The 17955-nt window shown below is 37.8% G+C and overlaps 2 protein-coding genes across 2 annotated transcripts in view; both read right to left on the bottom strand.

Moving 5' to 3' along the window:
* The window catches only part of LOC135848083 (uncharacterized), a 30193-nt gene extending 23697 nt beyond the window's left edge, over positions 1 to 6496 (bottom strand). The window contains exon 1 of the mRNA XM_065367858.1: positions 6360 to 6496. Within this exon, the coding sequence (XP_065223930.1) occupies positions 6360 to 6434 (75 nt within the window). The 5' untranslated portion in view covers positions 6435 to 6496. The remainder of the gene's footprint in view (positions 1 to 6359) is intronic.
* A 305-nt stretch (positions 6497 to 6801) lies between these two features.
* Positions 6802 to 17955, bottom strand: part of Or85f (Odorant receptor 85f) — a 29719-nt gene continuing 18565 nt past the window's right edge. The window contains exons 3-4 of the mRNA XM_065367604.1: positions 7228 to 7329; positions 6802 to 7137 (exon numbers count right to left, since the gene is read on the bottom strand). Coding sequence (XP_065223676.1) covers positions 6916 to 7137; positions 7228 to 7329 — 324 coding nt within the window. The 3' untranslated portion in view covers positions 6802 to 6915. The remainder of the gene's footprint in view (positions 7138 to 7227; positions 7330 to 17955) is intronic.

Raw genomic sequence — 17955 nt, 5'->3', positions numbered from 1 at the left:
ACCATGGATTGATTCGGAAAATAGAAACCAGGGGTTCCATACGGCATCGGAGGTTGACCATTCTGAGGCATGATTTGAGTTGAACTCGCGAAATATTGCGGATGAGGCCACTGTTGAACATAGTATCCAGATTGGTTCACCGGGGCTGCTGGAGTGTTACCTTGGTTTTGACCATTGGATTGTCCGTTGACATTTCCCACATTATTTGATTGATTGGAATCCATTTCAATAAATTGAGCCTTTGACTGGAACTGAATGAACTGAACTGGAACGCAATTAATTACGCAAATGACACAACGTATCTGTAACAGAGCTAACGAAAAACGTAAGTTTGGAAGTATAACGAAAGCAAACGCTAGGTTACGCAAAATAAAACGGTATTGATAACTTCTTCATACGAAAGAAATAAACATAATGATTCGAATATCGTATCGAATACTCGGAGCTCTGTTGAAAGTGAGAGATAAATAATCTCGATGGTGGGGATTATAGGCCAAAGTACAATGCCTGTAGAGTTGGTATTTTCCCATAAAAACTTGAATATAATTTCCATTGTATAAAATTCAGCAAAAATCACGTTCCTCCGTTATCATGGTAACATGTTTGAACGTATTTTCATCGTAACAATGCTGAATATTCGAATGTAATCGCTGACTCGTAGGTAAGTACCTATTTCGCGTTGTTGAACACATTGAAATAAATGTAACGTAAAAATCCCCATCTATTTATAGCTCGAAAGTACTGGTACAATAAGCTGCAAGTGTAAAACTTGTATTCTATTGCCATATCACTGCTTGATAAATAGGTAGTGAACTCGCATTCCTATCTTCTCGAAACATGAAATCTTCTCGAACTGATGAAATAATTGGTTCATTTTCCATTACGTAAAAATACATATGAAATAAATGCGAACCATAAATGGTACCATATTTCCATCTATTGACTGCTGGATCAAATCCTTACGTAAATGACTTCTTTATGGTGATTTATGGTCCAAGAAACTTAGAAATAACATCTTATGAACTAAACACACACATGTGAAAAGTAGGTATGGGTGTTGAAGTTGACCTTGGATGATGGTATTTTGGTCCTTGGATCTTCGTGATTCTTATGGAAATTTTATGGCATTTATGGCACTCGAGCCCCACGTTGGGCGCCAAATGTAAAGACTGTTGTAATCTTTTACTTGCACCTGCGGTGCTAAAGTCTTACATGGTCTAACTTCACCCTAACGACCTAGTTAGACCTATACCTAGTGCTAAGCACAGATAGGCACTGGCGATTTACCGCCTCGTATACCTACTCTTCGGAGATAATATGAAATATAAATTATGCATATAGAGAAATATGAATAAAATGAATACTCGGTCGACTATAACGTTACATTAGCTTTATTGTTAATTAAGCACTGTATTATACATAGTCTGATTATATTACGTAAATAGAATTACGATTTAAATAAAGGAAGCGAGTACACAGTAGTCGCAAATACGTGTTAAAAACACCACCCAGGGACAAGGACATCTATGCTGGATAGGGCAGGTCTGACATAAATGACTCATTATGAGAATTTAGAGATGCTGCAGTTCATCTCTTGAGTAACCACGATCCAATCCAATAGTCCATTACGTAAAAGATATTCCATATCCCAGTAATTATTAGGTGGAAAGTACGTGCTCCATACGTCGAACGTACTGATAGGGCTCCGCACCTCGACCTATCTATTGAATGGGAACTAAGCTCTCGCTTAGTGAGTCCGCGGTTGACTGAAGTTGTGATCGGATAACGTGAAACACTTCACTGACGCGAACTAAACCGCTAGATAGCGTGGTTACGTAAGAGAACTGAGCGAAAGGTAGAAGGAGAACAATTTTCTCTCGCCTAAACGACAGAAAATGGCGCAATTCCTCCCTTTACAATATCAGTAATAACTGGTGCCAAAATAACAGAATTTTCTTTAAACAGTTTAGAGGGAATGTTATCGTATCCCGTAGATGGTTTGTTTGGAAGACTTGAGACCTCTGCACGAATTTCATCACAAGTTACTGGAGGGAACCCCATGCTATTTAATATTTTCTTGGTTGGGAACACCCTATTTGCTTCACGGTTTTGGAATTCCTTTGAGATATCATCAACAGAGTCAATAAAAAATTTATTAAACTCATTAGAAACCTTAATTTCATTTTCCTCAACCAAAACATCCTCCTGATTTATTCTTAATTTGTTCAGTTTTTCTTTTTGTTTCCCCCTAATCAAATCTATAATAATGTAAGCATTAGTGAACTGCACACCTGCAAACTGGCCCCCATTCAGGTGAAGAATATACTTGAACATATCGAAAGGAAACACGAGGCTAAGATCCAGAGGGACAACTGGGGACGTATATGTGATCTGTCACGAGAAAACCAGGTTAGTGTCCAAAACGTAAATTTTACAGGACGGGCATTTGAAGGTTTGAATCTACGTGTTTGACGATCTATGATTCATAGGTCCGTGAAACTTGGACTACTTTTGGCCACAAGGGGTGTAAACATGACCTGACATTTTTTTTCAAAATCAGGGTTGCCAAAGGCCAATAATCGAAATTTCCCCAAATCGATTTTTTCGTTTTTTAAAAATTTTGCGCCAAAAATTTCGCGAAAACTACTAAGAATGAATAATAATTAATATAAAATAAAGTTATTTATTGAGTTTTTCAATTTTTTCAAAAATCTTGTTCAAGGTGGAAAGAGTTGATTTTTCCAGCTTAAGCCTCATTCAAATTTCAATAAAATGGCACTAATTCTCCAAATAAGGGCCGATTGCCCCAAAAATTTGCATATTGACTCCCCAGAACATACTTTCCAAGAAAATCACAAAAAAAATTTCAATCTTTTTTTGTAGTTGCTCTATTTTTTTAACCTTGAATTTAGGGTCAAAAGAATCGTTCGCGAACGTTTTAACCACCTCAGGCGGATTCTGCACATTGAGTACTACCAATATCCATAAAAAAAAACCAAATCGATTTTTTGGACACTAACCTGGTTTTCTCGTGACAGATCACATATCAGTAAGATCAAATGGAGTATTTACAATAGAAGAACTAGAAGACATAACCTAGTGCTGCAGAGTATGCCTTGGCACATTGTGTTAGCTGAGACTTTGAGATGAGTAAGGGCATAGTAGTGAAATTCAGAAGAGCCTTTGGCAATGTTAACACTCTAAAGTCAAGAGGTGCCAAAGTGGGTGATGTGGTGGAGATAAAGGGAACTATGTTTTATATGCAGTAACCAAAGAAAGACATCAGGACAAGCTAGCTGACAATAGGAGACTTTGTACAAACAATGAAAGCTCTGGCAGCCAAATGTGTTGAGCTAAACATCACAAAAATCACAGTACCAAGATTAGGGTGTGGCTTAGACCAACTTGAATGGCCACTGGTTAAACAAGCGCTCCTAGAGTGCTTCAAAGGCCCTACAGTGACTCTGAGAGTTTGCACCTCCCACCAAACATGAAAGCGTGACTACCTGAACAAGATGTCAAAAACCAATATTGTCAACTGTAAATCAAATTATGCCTGAAGCCAAATTCAAGACATGAAATACTCGGGACCAAATTTACCTGGATCTTGAGATAATCCTAAAATTTACTATAATATTTATCCATAATTGTAAATGTTAAACTTATAATACAGAAAACAATCTTTTCTTGTGGGCAGTTGGTGAGAAGCCCTAAGCAAGTGCACCGATTGCCCACAAAAGTCCAAATAAACCTCGTGGCAATAACTAGGGGACCTAACTTGTTGGGATCACCCCTAGGCAAAATCACTCCCCCTTCAAACTTCACCCTGAGACAGGTTGGGGGCTCAGTCGTGATCGGAACAGCTACGCGTGGAAACGAAACCTAGGAAGTGACAACTGGGCCTTAGGCAACTGCCTTAGGGGTTTCGGTCGTGGTGGACAATCCGTCTCACCTCCCCCCTCTCCCCTAGTCAGGGGCCCGCATAAGGATCATCTGCACCCCCCCCCCCCCGCCAATTCTCCGGGACAACTTTTTTCTTAAAGGGGAAGTCCTAAGGAACATTTCTAGCCCTTGTCCTAAAAAAAAAAGTAGCCCTACTTACAAAATGGAGGCCATTTTGATTGACAGGTCAGCCAAATTCCCAGGTTTTGCGTTCCAACATAGGACTTTCACGGAATTTTTTAAACTGTACAAAGGTAGATCGAAAGAGCAGGCGAAAATTCATCACCTGTCAAAATTTCAAGCGTTAAAGTGCCTTTTTCGATTTTTGGTGAATTTTCAAAAATCAAATTTTGGCCAAAATGTGAGAAAAAAATCAAAATTTTACCAAATTGACCTAGAAATCTGAATTTGGGATATATCCTATTTTCGACCTGCCAAATCGATTGGAAACTGTTTCAAACCGTTTTGAGCAGTTCTGGAGCCTCCAGCAGATTTTTGAAACTCGAAATTCTCACAAAATTTCATCAAATGGAGTTGGAAAACCGAAATTAATTCTGCAAACTAATTTCAATACACTATGAAGTCGACTGCACGTGATTTTTAAGTCGTTTTGGAGCCTCCAGCGATTTTTTGAAAATTACTGGAGCCTCCAGCAGATTTTTAAGATTTGAAATTTCCCCAAAATTTCATCAAATGGGGTTAGCCAGCTGAAATTAACTCTGCACATCAATTTTAACATCTTCTGAAGACGACTTCAGGCAAGTTCAAGTAATTTTGGAGCTACCAATGACTTTTTGAAAAGTTTCATCGCGTTTTTAGGAGAATTGAGATATCGAAAAAGTAGCTGGAAGTTTCAAAACCACTTGAAACCACCATGCATTCGACTTCATATTGTATTGAAATTAGTTTGCAGAGTAAATTTCAGATTGCTAACTCCATTTGATGAAATTTTGGGGAAATTTCATGTTTCAAAATCTGCTGGAGGCTCCAGAACTGCTCAAAACGGTTTGAAACAGTTTCCAATCGATTTGACAGGTCGAAAATAGGATATATCCCAAATTTAAGATTTCTAGGTCAATTTGGTAAAATTTTGATTTTTTTCTCACATTTTGGCCAAAATTTGATTTTTGAAAATTCACCAAAAATCGAAAAAGGCACTTTAGCGCTTGAAATTGTGACAGGTGATGAATTTTTGCCTGCTCTTTCGTTCTTACCTTTGTACAGTTTAAAAAATTCCGTGAAAGTCCTATGTTGGCTGACCTGTCAATCAAAATGGCCGCCATTTTATAAGTAGGGCCACTTTTTTTTTGAGGACAAGGGCTGGAAATGTTCATTAGGACTTCCCCTTTAAGAAAAAAGTTGTCCTGGAGAATCGGCAGGGGGGTGCGGATGATTCTTATGCGGGCCCCCCGACTACCCTCTCCCCTCTCCCCTCCCTGCTTAGAATTGGGGTGAAGCTATAATAATATTTAGATACATATGTTTATTCTAGTAACCCCTAGTCTAAGATTGTTTTTTCTTTAATAATAAAATACCCCCCACTGCCTGGTGCGGATTGGGGAAAATTTTTTTAAAAAAATCCTCATCTGCAAGGCAGCCGGATAGCGTGTGAAGAATATGCGGAGTCAAAACAAGGTGGAACAACACCAATGTTGCAACCTTGAATGTGAGAACTTTGTACACATTTGGAAAACTCGCTAATGTAATTACGGAAGCCAGTAGGTAACAAATCGACATATTAGGAATAAGCGAGACCCAATGGACTGGAAATGGTGGAAACCAGGCAGATAGGTAAAGATTATGAAATGATTTACCCTGGCAAAGACACACACATGAACTAGGTGTTGGTATATTAATACATAGGTACCAGAATCAGCGATAAAATCAGTGCCAGAATTCCAAAATTAGAGAGGACAATATTTGTGAGATTGGAGGTCAAACCGAAACCAACTGTGATAATTCAAGTTTATGGTAGAGATCGTAAAGAAATTAAATCACTGATTGGAATGGCAAAAAGTGCTTTCAATAACCTAGCCAGTGTGCTGGGAAATCGAACGATGAGTCTAGGTCTGAGAAAGAGAATTATGCGATGCTATGTATGGACTGTTCTGAAGTATTCCTGTGAAACATGGACCATGAGTGCAGAATGTGAGAAGAAAGTATCTGCTTTTGAGATAGGGGGTGCCATTATTCCTATTGTCATATGCCAGACTATTCGTTCTATGTTTGGAAAAATCAAAGCCATGTCAAAGAATTTCGCAAATTTCACTTTACTATTTTAATACAAAAATGGGCCAGGCTCGAGCAAACGAAACGTCACGTTTCTCAAATTTTCAAATGAGCTGACTTTGATCGATTTACATACCTACATAGAAAATGCAAAAAGCTAATATAAGTACAATAGAATAGATACTTACCCGCAATGTTTTGCTAATCGATGTTTTAGCAAAGTAAGATTCGTAAGCGCCCTCAAACCTCACGTAGTTCTTCATGGCGATAAAATACGAGTACGTCGATTTGGTGATCTGTTCATTCGCGATTTGGGTATTTTTCATATTCGATGAGTATTTTGACATGTTTCAAAATTCTCGAATTGAAATATCACGCGTGTTCGCGTGGCTCATTGCAAGTAAACGTCTCCGCTCGTATGAGCCGGGTCTTCGTATTGTCTTTAATTTTGATGATTAGATGTAAAAAAAACACACAAAAAACATGTGAGTCTAGGTACCCATCACTTGTCATTTTATTGATGAAACGAATGACATTTTTTTCATTCAATTACTGTCACAAATAAGACAACAAATACGAATATTCACCGTGTAGATAATGTATTTTATATTGATAATAATAAGCTAATAAAGTTATGACAAAACAGGTACCTGGCCCTGGTATTTATTTTATTTTGTGATAGAATCGGGTGTTCGGGTGCGATTACATGAAACAAATTAACGAAACGAACGTACCTAATTCTAATTACAGAGCACCTTTTTTTTTCATTATCAGAAGGAATTGCACGATTAAATATATCTTTTGCAGTACACTCAAGAACAAGGCATAATTCACGGCGTACTTGCCGAAAAAGTTAATAGTAAATGTTCTGTCTAGAAACATCAGAAAAATGTAGAATTCTTTCCGGTACCTGATGGATTTCTTGTACCAATTCGTGCTGTACAGTTCGAATTGAAATTCTCCGTTCTGTCATGTAAGAAAATAAGTAAAGTAAAATATGTACGTAGGTAATCGTAACTTAATTAATGTTAAAATCGAACAAAAAATCCAGTTTACCATATGCGAGATGAATTCTCCGATGTAACATGGAACTGCGAACATTATAAGTAACGACGATATAGCGAGCATCTTTAAATTCTGATAATAGTTTGTCGGCGTCTGAAAATTTCAGCAGAGTTTTCATTATTTTCATGAAGGACTGTAGCAGAATAAGATGAATCATCTCACCCTTACCATCCTAAAAAAAATCTTTAAATTCTAAAATTTTAAAGGTAAAAAAACCTCCTCGCATCTACGCTCGGACCAACTTAGGCATATTTCTTGTTTTAAAATTTAAAAAATTCACATTTGGGCTGCCCAAGAATCCAAAATTGAAAATGATAATTTTTACTAGTCATATGAGTAAATGAGTACCTATGATGTCAATCGGAAAAATTGGTGTTTTTCCCTACATCTGTGGACAAATTTTCCGTCGAACTCTCTCCAGGGTGTTTACTGGCTGAAAAAACTGATAAAGAGGGAGGAGTCGAGTGGAGAGTTTTCTGAAAATTTGGTTTAAAAAAGGTACCTATCTGGTGAAAAAAGCAGTGATTTTTTTCAAAAAAAAAAAATTCTGTTAGATACTACGATGATTCAACTTCTGGTAATTTTATATCTAGTGGGGGGGGGGGGGTCAATTTGACAAATATCACACTTTAAGAAGTTTTGTCTAATCATCATTCAATTTTGAGGATCTCCGATTAACTCGTAGTATTTTTCAATATGCTATGCAATCTGTGCAAATTTTACCCAAATGAGACATTTTCTCCAATTTTGGTCGTTTTTTGATGATAATATAAATTTTTATATTTTTGAATGATTTTTACAACCAATTTTACAATTTTTATGATTCTTAATTTGTGAATATTCATATTTTCCTGCTCTATATTGAACGTTGCTCTTTGACCATTAGGTATTTCATATATATAGATACATATATCATTCTGTTCTGTTGATTGATCAATAATTTTATAACTAACTAATCCCCATTAAATTTTCTTTGTTTCAGGTGAGTACAAATTTCCTTCCAAAGATGATAGAATATGAACTCGCGTATGAGAATACCCAAGTAAGTAATATGGGTCATTCCACGTCAATTGGACCAAGAAGTGGTAGGTAGGTGGGTTCGGCGACTTTTTTGAAATTTTTCCTGTGGAAAGTCCTTCCGAAGGGATGACCAATGGCGCAAATCGCAGCCCACTAGCTCATTTTTAACGGCAGCCAGGGGGTGTCAAAATTTTCAGTGAACCTAAAATATCATCCATTTCAGCAGTGGATTGCTCGATAACCGCGATACCTACCAAAATGGAACTTTTTCCCATAGTTAGAGTTTTTGAAAGGCTTTTTGGTGATATCATAAAAATCAGTGTTGCCACTTTTTTTTGTACAAAAAATTAGCTCAAAAAGTTTCAAAACGTAATTTTCATATCGTTCCGACTCTCAAAAATTCTGAAAAAAATATGATATAGTGAGAATTGGAATTACTGGCTTAGGGATTTAGAATTATTAGAATTGGTTAAGGGGTGAAGTCAAGAATTATTCCCTAGAGAGTGAATAATTACTCGTACCAGGATAGCTCGTAGAGAAAAGACCTTTTGTAAAACCTTTCTACCATATACACAAAAATCATACTAAACTACCAATAAAGTACTCAAGATCGCAGAAATATTCTTAAAAGCAATTTATTAATGTTAAAGTACGACAAAATACACTTTAGGATTCATTGGGCAATGTAACATAATCAGCATTATTTTATGTTTAATAGTGGACTCAACATCTACTTGACATCTCGCATAAAATATCGTCTCGTAATATAATTAAGTTTAAGCTTAATTAATACTACTTGGCGATGCAAATTACGTATTATTTAATTAGACTAGGTGTGTTACGTCCCTCATAATATTATTATTTAACTAATAAGTCTATTTCACAACTTACGACACTGTGCTTATTTTCTGCCTCTCCTGTGATCCACTCATACTAAGATCGGCGACAGAATTGGGTTATGTAATTCCATATTTCCCGAATGGATCCGATTCGGAGAAATATCCGTAAAATGGGTAATTTAGGTTATTTAAATGAACGTATTTAATTAATTCACATTTTTATACAAATTATCCACAGTGGTAGTGGGCGAAAACAGTTACGAGGGATGATGGTTTTTTAGACCATCATTGCCTATACGTCTATTTGTGACCAAGAACCAGCCATCGCGAGTAGCTTATTTCAAGTGAAGTTCGTGGCTGGAGATCCGATGCTTGTACCCTCGAGTTTTCCCTCGATCTACGAGCCACCGGACACAATAAATCATTTCCCCTAGGATGTATAAATACTTTCCCCTATATGCATAGTTCTCACGTTGCCATACCTCTGGTATAAGTAAATCTTATACGCCTACGCTAACGAAGAATATTACGATTAAATGTACGAAGGGATTAATTTAATTATCGCTAAGGCGATCAGGGCATATTCCCTCATATCATATGCCCCTCCGGGGGTTGACCCCAATCCGGCAGGTCACGGGGTGAAGCACGGATCATGAGTAAAGATAGAGAGAATATGACCTGTAACCCTCCTCCCCCCTCCCTTCCTAAACAAGGAAGGATGCACTCACCCTGCCCCTTCGTACTTTACTGCGTTGATCTGCAGGATAATAAGAGGAGACAAATTTCTTGAGATGAGAATGCGAAGGCTGGGAGTTTCAAAAAATAATGCTATCAATTTTCGTACCACGATATGATGTGAATCAACTTGCTGAATGCTGAGCCCTCGAGCTGAATTGGCACGTTTCTGAGTAAAGTTGGAAAGTTCACAACAGAACTAGGTGATGTGGTATTTTTTCAATCACCCATAAGCGACAGTTTAGACATATGAGTTGGTGTGAGTATTTGAAGTTAACTCAGTAAATAATAGAAGGTACTAGCCAATCAGAATACGAAATAGACACCAGCAAGTGACCATTAATCAAAGGATACATCGTTATAGTAATAGCAATTATTGACAGGTTCAAAAATGGTAACGATTTTTAGTGGAGGTCCTATAAGAAAATTTAGAGTTCATGAATGTCCTCTTTTCTTTTTTTTTTTTTTTTTTTTTTTTATATAGGTAGCCAAATTAGACGTCGTGAGGGTTTGATCAAGAAGGTTTTCCTAACAATTTAGAAGAAATACGTATTTATAGGTACGTATTCTGCCAGCGAGACTGTTCTTGGTCAATAAACGTGATTTTAGCCTATAGATAGTATAAAATAAAATTATCGAAGTTCTATTTTGAGTGATTTGCATGTATGACGAGTATAAAAGGCCGATATTTTTTATATTGCAATTTTATGTGTCTATTTTTTATTCTACCTATCAAGATCCTAGGTCATACTGCAATTTTTGAAAGTTTTTTGGATCCCAAATTTTAATATGGTAAGATGAGTCGAAAATTGAAAAAGTTGAAAAAATGCAGAGTGTTTATTACCCTGTATTCGAAGTATTGAAAAAGAAATGCTATTGAGAAAGAAGTCAGACTTTGGGCACAATGTCAAAATTTAGCTTAAAATTACTCGAAGATATGTACATAGTTGTGAAATGTCTGAGAGTATAAAAATGCAAAAAATTATAACATGACTAAAAATAATTATGACATAAATGCAAAAGGATATTTCAATAGGAATGCATAGTATGATAAAATGCAAAAATAACCTAATTGCCTAACATATAGTATAACTATAAGGATATAGCATCGCCAATATTATTACATGTACATAAGAATATCGTTTTGAATTTTCGTAGAAATGTAGAAAAAATAGTACTTGAGTTGATTAAGTATTGTAGTGAAGAGTTGTGATGAGTGTGAAAAATAATGTCATCGATCGGTTGTGGATTGTAATCGTAATGTCGGTCATAAAATCGGAATCGTAGCTCAAGATGTCGTCGCGTCTATCAGCGCTGCGATTTTGGTTTTTGTTTTTCTATGATTCTGTGGGAGAAAAATTTATTAGTAAGGTTTTCTAAGAATACTAACTTTTTGAATTTTTGATTTTTTGTTCCCTGTAAAGTCAATATTTTTCTAACGTTACAGTAAATTTAAATTAAAATTAAGTAGTAATAAAATGATTAAGTCTAGATATTACGAAATGTCGTATTGGAGTAGCGGAGTCGTTATTTCGATCACGTAGTTTGTCTCAATCAAGCTTTATTTTTGTCATTATTCGTTTTTATCAGTTGAGTCGTCATTGTGATCGCTATCCTCGTTGTCGGCCTCCTCCGCCCACGACTGTGTGGATGACTCTGGGTGTAGTACTGGAGGATCCTGGTTCCTGTAAGCAGAAGTAGATGGCTGGGGGTCTTCGCCCTCAGCGGTTAATTTCGGCATACTTTTACTTTCGACGGTTTGAATCGCCTCTTCGACGATTTTCATAATACGATCAGTGCGACGCCTAACATTACAAACTTCTGCATCGACCTCCGCAAGGTGTTTACGCCGCTCTATACGGCGCAATTTTCCTAATTTTCCAACGTTTTGAGTGTCATCGGATGAAGAGGGTACTATTTGGTCATCTTGTGGGGAAGATGAGGTGGAAAGGGTTGGCGGATTCTAGGAAACTGGAGCCGGAGTGATTACGGTAGGACGAGGAGCAATGGGTCGGAGAGTGGGTGTATTCTGGACTATTTGTACAGGTGTCAAAACGACTCTGGGAACACTTAAGTCGAGTCCAGTGGTCGAGACTGTGTGCTGTGGGAGAGGCATAGGGCTGCGGTTTGGAGGTGGCTGTGATAGCGTTAAGTTGTCCCTACGTAAAATGTTGGGAATGAATCGGGTTTTGATCGCTCTTACAGTGTGATGGTACATCGGGGGTGGATAAAATGGACCGTTTTGGTTCCATCCGGCGGTCCGTTCGTGTAGATTTTCGAAAATTTGGGGAATTCGCGTGATCCGCCCGCCAAAAATTCGTTCCCAATCATACGATAGGGCGCGATTAATCAGTGCTACGGAGTCGCTGTGAAGATTTGAATGTGGGACTAATGGCATAATGATCAATTCAGCGACTTGGCGTCTTCGTAAGAAAAGGCAAAGCGCTTGGATATTATTGAAGAATTCGCCGTAGGGAGTAGAGCGGAGAGCATCGAAGGTTCCTATGGCAATCATTATTCGTCTTGGGAGTTCTTCAAAGGTTTCTAAATAACGTAAAAGGTCAGAGGCCAAAAGGTCCTGCCTGTAAATTTCGTTATTTATTAACGATTCGTATGGCCTGGACATGCCCAGGTATTGTACAATACCATTTGCGTGTCCATCACCGAGTATAAGAATATTATGCGCGAAAAATACGACGACATATAACTCCTCGGCGAGCTCGTAGCCAGCCGCGGTGTAATAATGTGGGTAGGAATTTAGTGGATAGAAAGGGAGTAATTCGCTGGAGTTAGTACCGAATCGAAGCCTATACCAACGATGGTGCAATCCGCGTTCGGCGGATGTGCCTTTTTTCATTTTTGGGGGAGGTTTTTTAGCTCTATTAGGACGAATAATTACGCGATTCGAAGATCGTGTGATTCGCTGGCTTGTGCCAGGGGGGTTCCAAGAAGAAGTTGACGGTATGGGTTCCTGTGGAGTTTCGGATTCAATGACCTCACAATACACCTCGTCTTGAGGACGCATTGTATTCGTCAAAGGATCGTGTTGAATCGTATGAGCGAAATTCGACGTAGGTATTGGGGTTGAAGGAGGTGCAGGTCGCAGTGGTACAATATTGCACTGAAAAATAGGGGGTTGCCTGAGATTGATTCCCGATGTGGACGGAATCGGATTTAGAGCCGAATTCGTCGTCGAAGTCGGGGGTGTGTAAGAAGAAGTCGAAGTGCTGCTATGAGCAGATGGATTTTGGGTTATGCGTGGACGAATTGTCGAGAATAAATTCTCAATTTGTTGGTCCAGTAACATATCGTATCTACTTTGCAAATTTTGGAAATTTCTGTGTTGGTCCTCAAGTTGTGCTCTGAGAGTCACATTTTCGGAGCTCAGGGTTGATTCGACGCGGGTAATGTAGTCCCTTTGCACTGACAGTCTATTTAACAGAGATTGTATTCTATTGTCATTTTGGGTACATTGGAAGATGCGAATAGTATGTTCAACTAGATGAAAATCGGTTCCGCTAATTGGATGGTTGCATCCTGGATATAGGCAAAGCACAATTCGTGTATGACGATCATTTATGATCGTGGATTCGGTATAAATTCGGTATATACACCCATAGTGATATAAGTGTCTACAGGTAGTGATATGTATCGGATCCCTATGTATCATATCCCTGTGTAGCGGATCCCTGTCCGTCGCGCAGAACGGACCGGGCAGTGCAAGTGGAAGCTTACAGCTGTCACAAATAAGCTCGTAGTATGACATCATTGGAGTTTGTTAGGACTTGAAAATCCCCAACTCCAGATGAGAATTTCGGAAATTGAAAGAAAATTTAAAGAAGGTGACGAATTAAAATTTTGAAAAATCGGGTATAGACAAGGTCCGCGGACACTCGCGAGGTCGATATAAAATGAAAAATGCAAAAAATTGATCTGGCTAATCCACTATTAGATGGGCGAGACGAGATCAAACACTTGTTGTAAAAAATAAGCAATTCTAATTGTAAGTACCGAATCGGAAAATAATAAAGTCGCAGACTCACCGCTAGTAGATCCTGGAGATGTTGATTCGAAGTCGACACAAAATAGAATAATCTTAAGTCTGAGCAAGAGTATCGCCTTTGGTTCGCTTTTTCGGATATTGCAGATGGATTTTAGAAATTAAACCCCACCTCAGTGTATGGGAATTAAAAGCGTGTGTGTTTTTAAGACAAATTTGTTGATGAGTAATTAAGGATGAGGTGGTAGTTGAGTGAGATAATGGTAATATCAAAGGAAGAAAAAAAAAGGCAACAGAAACATAACGGCGATGTCGTAATTCTTATTGCTTTTTAAATTGAAGGGGTTTCTATAAATCTGTAAGTGGTTCATCTGCGCTTTATCCTTATTCGGTACTTTTGAGAAGAAGAACGAGGTGCGAAGTGTGTGTTGGAGATATAAGACATCAGATCAAATGGCCAAGCTGTGTGCCTGGTGTTTGTGTACATTTTCATTTTTGCTAAAGATGATTTTAATAAAATACATCGTCTGTATAATGCATGCTTCTAGCATGCATGATATATGACGGTGTATTCTTTTAGCTGCCGGTGTTACTTTGTAGTTAATTTTTCATCGATTCTGGTATCATATTCATAACTATCTCGAGTTTCTGCTTCTCTCGCGTAATTTTTAATTTGAGAAGAAAAAGAGTCTGTTTTCTATCTTCTAGCACTGGGGTATATTGATGCGCAATGAAAATAGTCGCGGGCTTGTTAAAAAGGAGAGACTGATAAGTTGTTGAAAAATTACTTAACTAATATCACAGGTACTTTCAACTAATATAGGCATCAAAGTGTTGGGGCTGTGTATTTACCGCTCGTGGCGGTAAATGCCATGTCCTAACACTTCTAAGAGTGATCTTTTTCACCTCACTTATAATAAAGCTATCTTACCCTATGTCTAATCTTAAAATGTGCTCGTGTTAACTACACGACACAAAATAAAAAGGGATCTGGAAATCTGGAATATTTTTACGAGAAGGGTTCTAATGGAATGTTACGATTTTTCAACTATTGCGAGAAAAAAGGTGAGAGATGAAAGGATTATGAGAAAAAATAGAGTATTGCAAATTGGGTGCGAATAAGACTAGAAGCGTATTTGTTTTCCTCTATTTATTTATTATTAAATCACGAAAATGCAGTGTATGAGTATTTGTTTGGGTGTTATAATGACGTATTGATGCATCAGCTGGTGCATCTGTCTCGGCGCGGTGTTTTGACGAGTGCAAGGTCGTCGTCGCATCTTACTACTCTACTTTGTCGTAGGGGTAATGAACTAGAGCAATAAATCAGTTGTTAGCGGCGTTTTTACTCATACACGATGCGTGTGCTAGGTCGTGTTTGTTTACCTATTACATTAGAAGTATGTTCGTTTTAGGGTAGTCTGATTTTTACACGACTTGAGTGTTTTACTTAAAAAGGGAGACTAATTATACACGCTTACGATTAAGGCAAATGTTTTTCGCGTCTTCACAACGCTTGTACTCTATAGTACAAGTATCATGTGTATTTCGGCTCGATTAGAAAGGATACGAAAATGCATTAAATATTTCTAACTCGAGGTCTGTACATAAGTGGATTTTTAAGCTAAACTGTACATGTTATTTTTACAATTTGTCGCTATGAATCGCTCTTGGCGAAACATAGGTTGGTTCATATTGGTCTAGAAAGCACAATGGGAAAAATGATACGATTTTTGCAATTATTATAACCTAGAAAGTATACTGGGACATATGACAGAATTTTCGTGTATCTTCTAGGTCTTTTAATAAGAAAAGAAAATTTTATCTATTCTTTAGGTTTGTTGTACTTTTGTTACCTAGAAAGTACAATGGGACATATGATGGAGATTTATGTACCTTCTAGGCATTATTATGGTTAGTTTTTGTTTAGTTTTGTTGTTTAGGAAGTGAGATGGGACATATGATGAAAAGTTTACTCACTCCCTAACTGTTTGTGTTTTTATTTTTATTTTGTCTAGGGGGTGAGGTGGGACATATGATGGGAATTTACTCTCCCCCTAGGCAATTTTTTGTTGTTATTTTTTATGTGATTTTTTCGATTTTTCTTCATTGTCAGATTTTTCATCTGGAACCATTTCGAAAAATCGAGCATAGGGTTCTTGATCACTGTCTGATACATAATTGAGAAACTTCGCTTCAAGTTGTTTTTTCCAGTGTGGAGCTGGTTTCGGACGTAATCGCGCTGTGACTCTTTCTGAGTGTCTCCGTGTTGGTAGGGACGTTGACCTTTGAGTTTTTGCCCCATTCCCTCGTTTTTTCGAAGTTTCTTTCGGTTGAGAGACAGTTGGCTGTGTGTCTATTAGCGCAGAATCAGGTGGGGTATCTAGTGGATTCTGAGCATTTTGAAGCTCAGTTTCAAGTACATTATCAGCCGAGTCTAAAAATATTTCGTCGTAAATTTCTTGGCTGCTTTGGCTGTCCTGACTACTAGCGCGAGTTGATATAGTTTCCTGCGAGCCAAAATCAACTATTCTCTGTTTGCGAGGGCGACCTCTTTTCTTTTTAGGAGGGTTCTCTTGTGCCCCTGAAGTTGAAGGTTGGGGTTCTGTGAGGGTTGAATTTTTCGGCGCTTGTTTTGTAGCTTGTGTCTTAGCAGAACGCAAATCTCGTTCAGCAGCACGCTTTTCACGTGCTGTTTTCACGACTTCTTTAAGTACTACTTCGGAGGCTTTCTTGAAATCTTTCTTGCTTATTACAATCGCCCTATCATCGTCATGGTCTGAATCAGGAGTTGACTCGTCATCTTCGTCCTCTGATTCAGATTCGTTTTGATAGTCGGTTAGAAATTCTTTAATTCGCTGCTCAAGTGAGCGCAAATCAATGCTAGATTTGAGACAAGCTTCGCTCCTTAATTTTTCCAGATTATCTTGAGTGATGAATAAGGTTAATTGGCGAATGTTTGCGACTCTATCAGTCTCAGACTCGTCAGTGGCTTTTAATAAATAACAATTGTGGCCATTTCGTTGTACTACAATAAATGGACCAGTTTTCTTTTCGTAAAGTTTACCAGAAGTTCTTTTCTCATAAGAAGATTGTCGATGGTTAGCCATTAAGACCCAATCTCCCTTCTGAAAAAAGGTAGGGTCAGGATGGGCTTTATTGAAGGCATATTCTTCCTCAATCTTTTTCAATCTTCTCTTTTCACGAATAAAAGTCTCTATAACTTGACGTGAATTCATCTCATCGATTTTTTGTCTATGTTGTTCTACAGTGTAAACTGCTTTTTTAGCCAGAGAGTCAGCGATGATATTCGTGAATTCATGTTTTCTTGCAAAAACATGGATAAATTCAACATTGTCAAATTCTTTTTTAAGTTCAAGTATTTCTTTGAAGAGATGTTCATGATGTACAGGCTTGTTACGAGAATTTTTCCAATTATTTGCCTGCCACATGGAGCAAGTATTATTCAGTGCTTTTATAGCATAATTTGAGTCGCTCAATAATTTCACTTTTGTAATCTCATTATGACGAAGTATTTGTAGAGCTGTTCGAATTGCTATCAATTCAGCGAGATTGTTGGAAAGTTGGTATTCAGCGTGTGTTATGCGCTCTGAAATGTTCAAAATCGAGTCTGGAGCGAAACATATTCCGATTCCAGCGATGGCATTTGCATCGCCATTTTTGGAGCAAGCTCCATCTGCTGTGACTCTGACATACCCATCAGTGTCAAATATTAAGTCAATATCAGGGTTCAATGTTTCTTCTAAACATTTTTCAGATGTCACCGAAGGAAGTTCGCGCTTAATTATTTTTTCGCCAATTTTGATTAATTCCTTTTTGAATTGGAATTTCGAAGCTGGTTGAGGAATTTGCAAACTGATAATATCTGCGATGCCCCAGGCCTCATTAGGCTTAAAACCGAATGAAGTAGGTGTATTATTTAACTCATCTTCGATTTCAGAGATAAGGTCTTGCCAGCCTAAATGAGAACGCCATGGGTCATGATTTTGGTTTATTTTTACTCGTAATTTATCGCCTATCCAGCGCATTGTCCTTTCTACTGACGACGATTGGGGATTATATGCGCTGGTATGGGCTATTTGAATGTGGTGTTTTTCGAGTAAA

The sequence above is a fragment of the Planococcus citri genome, chromosome 5, assembly GCF_950023065.1.
Source record: "Planococcus citri chromosome 5, ihPlaCitr1.1, whole genome shotgun sequence".
In the NCBI taxonomy this organism is placed as follows: Eukaryota; Metazoa; Arthropoda; class Insecta; order Hemiptera; family Pseudococcidae; genus Planococcus; species Planococcus citri.
This window is presented reverse-complemented; position numbering and strand designations above follow the sequence as displayed.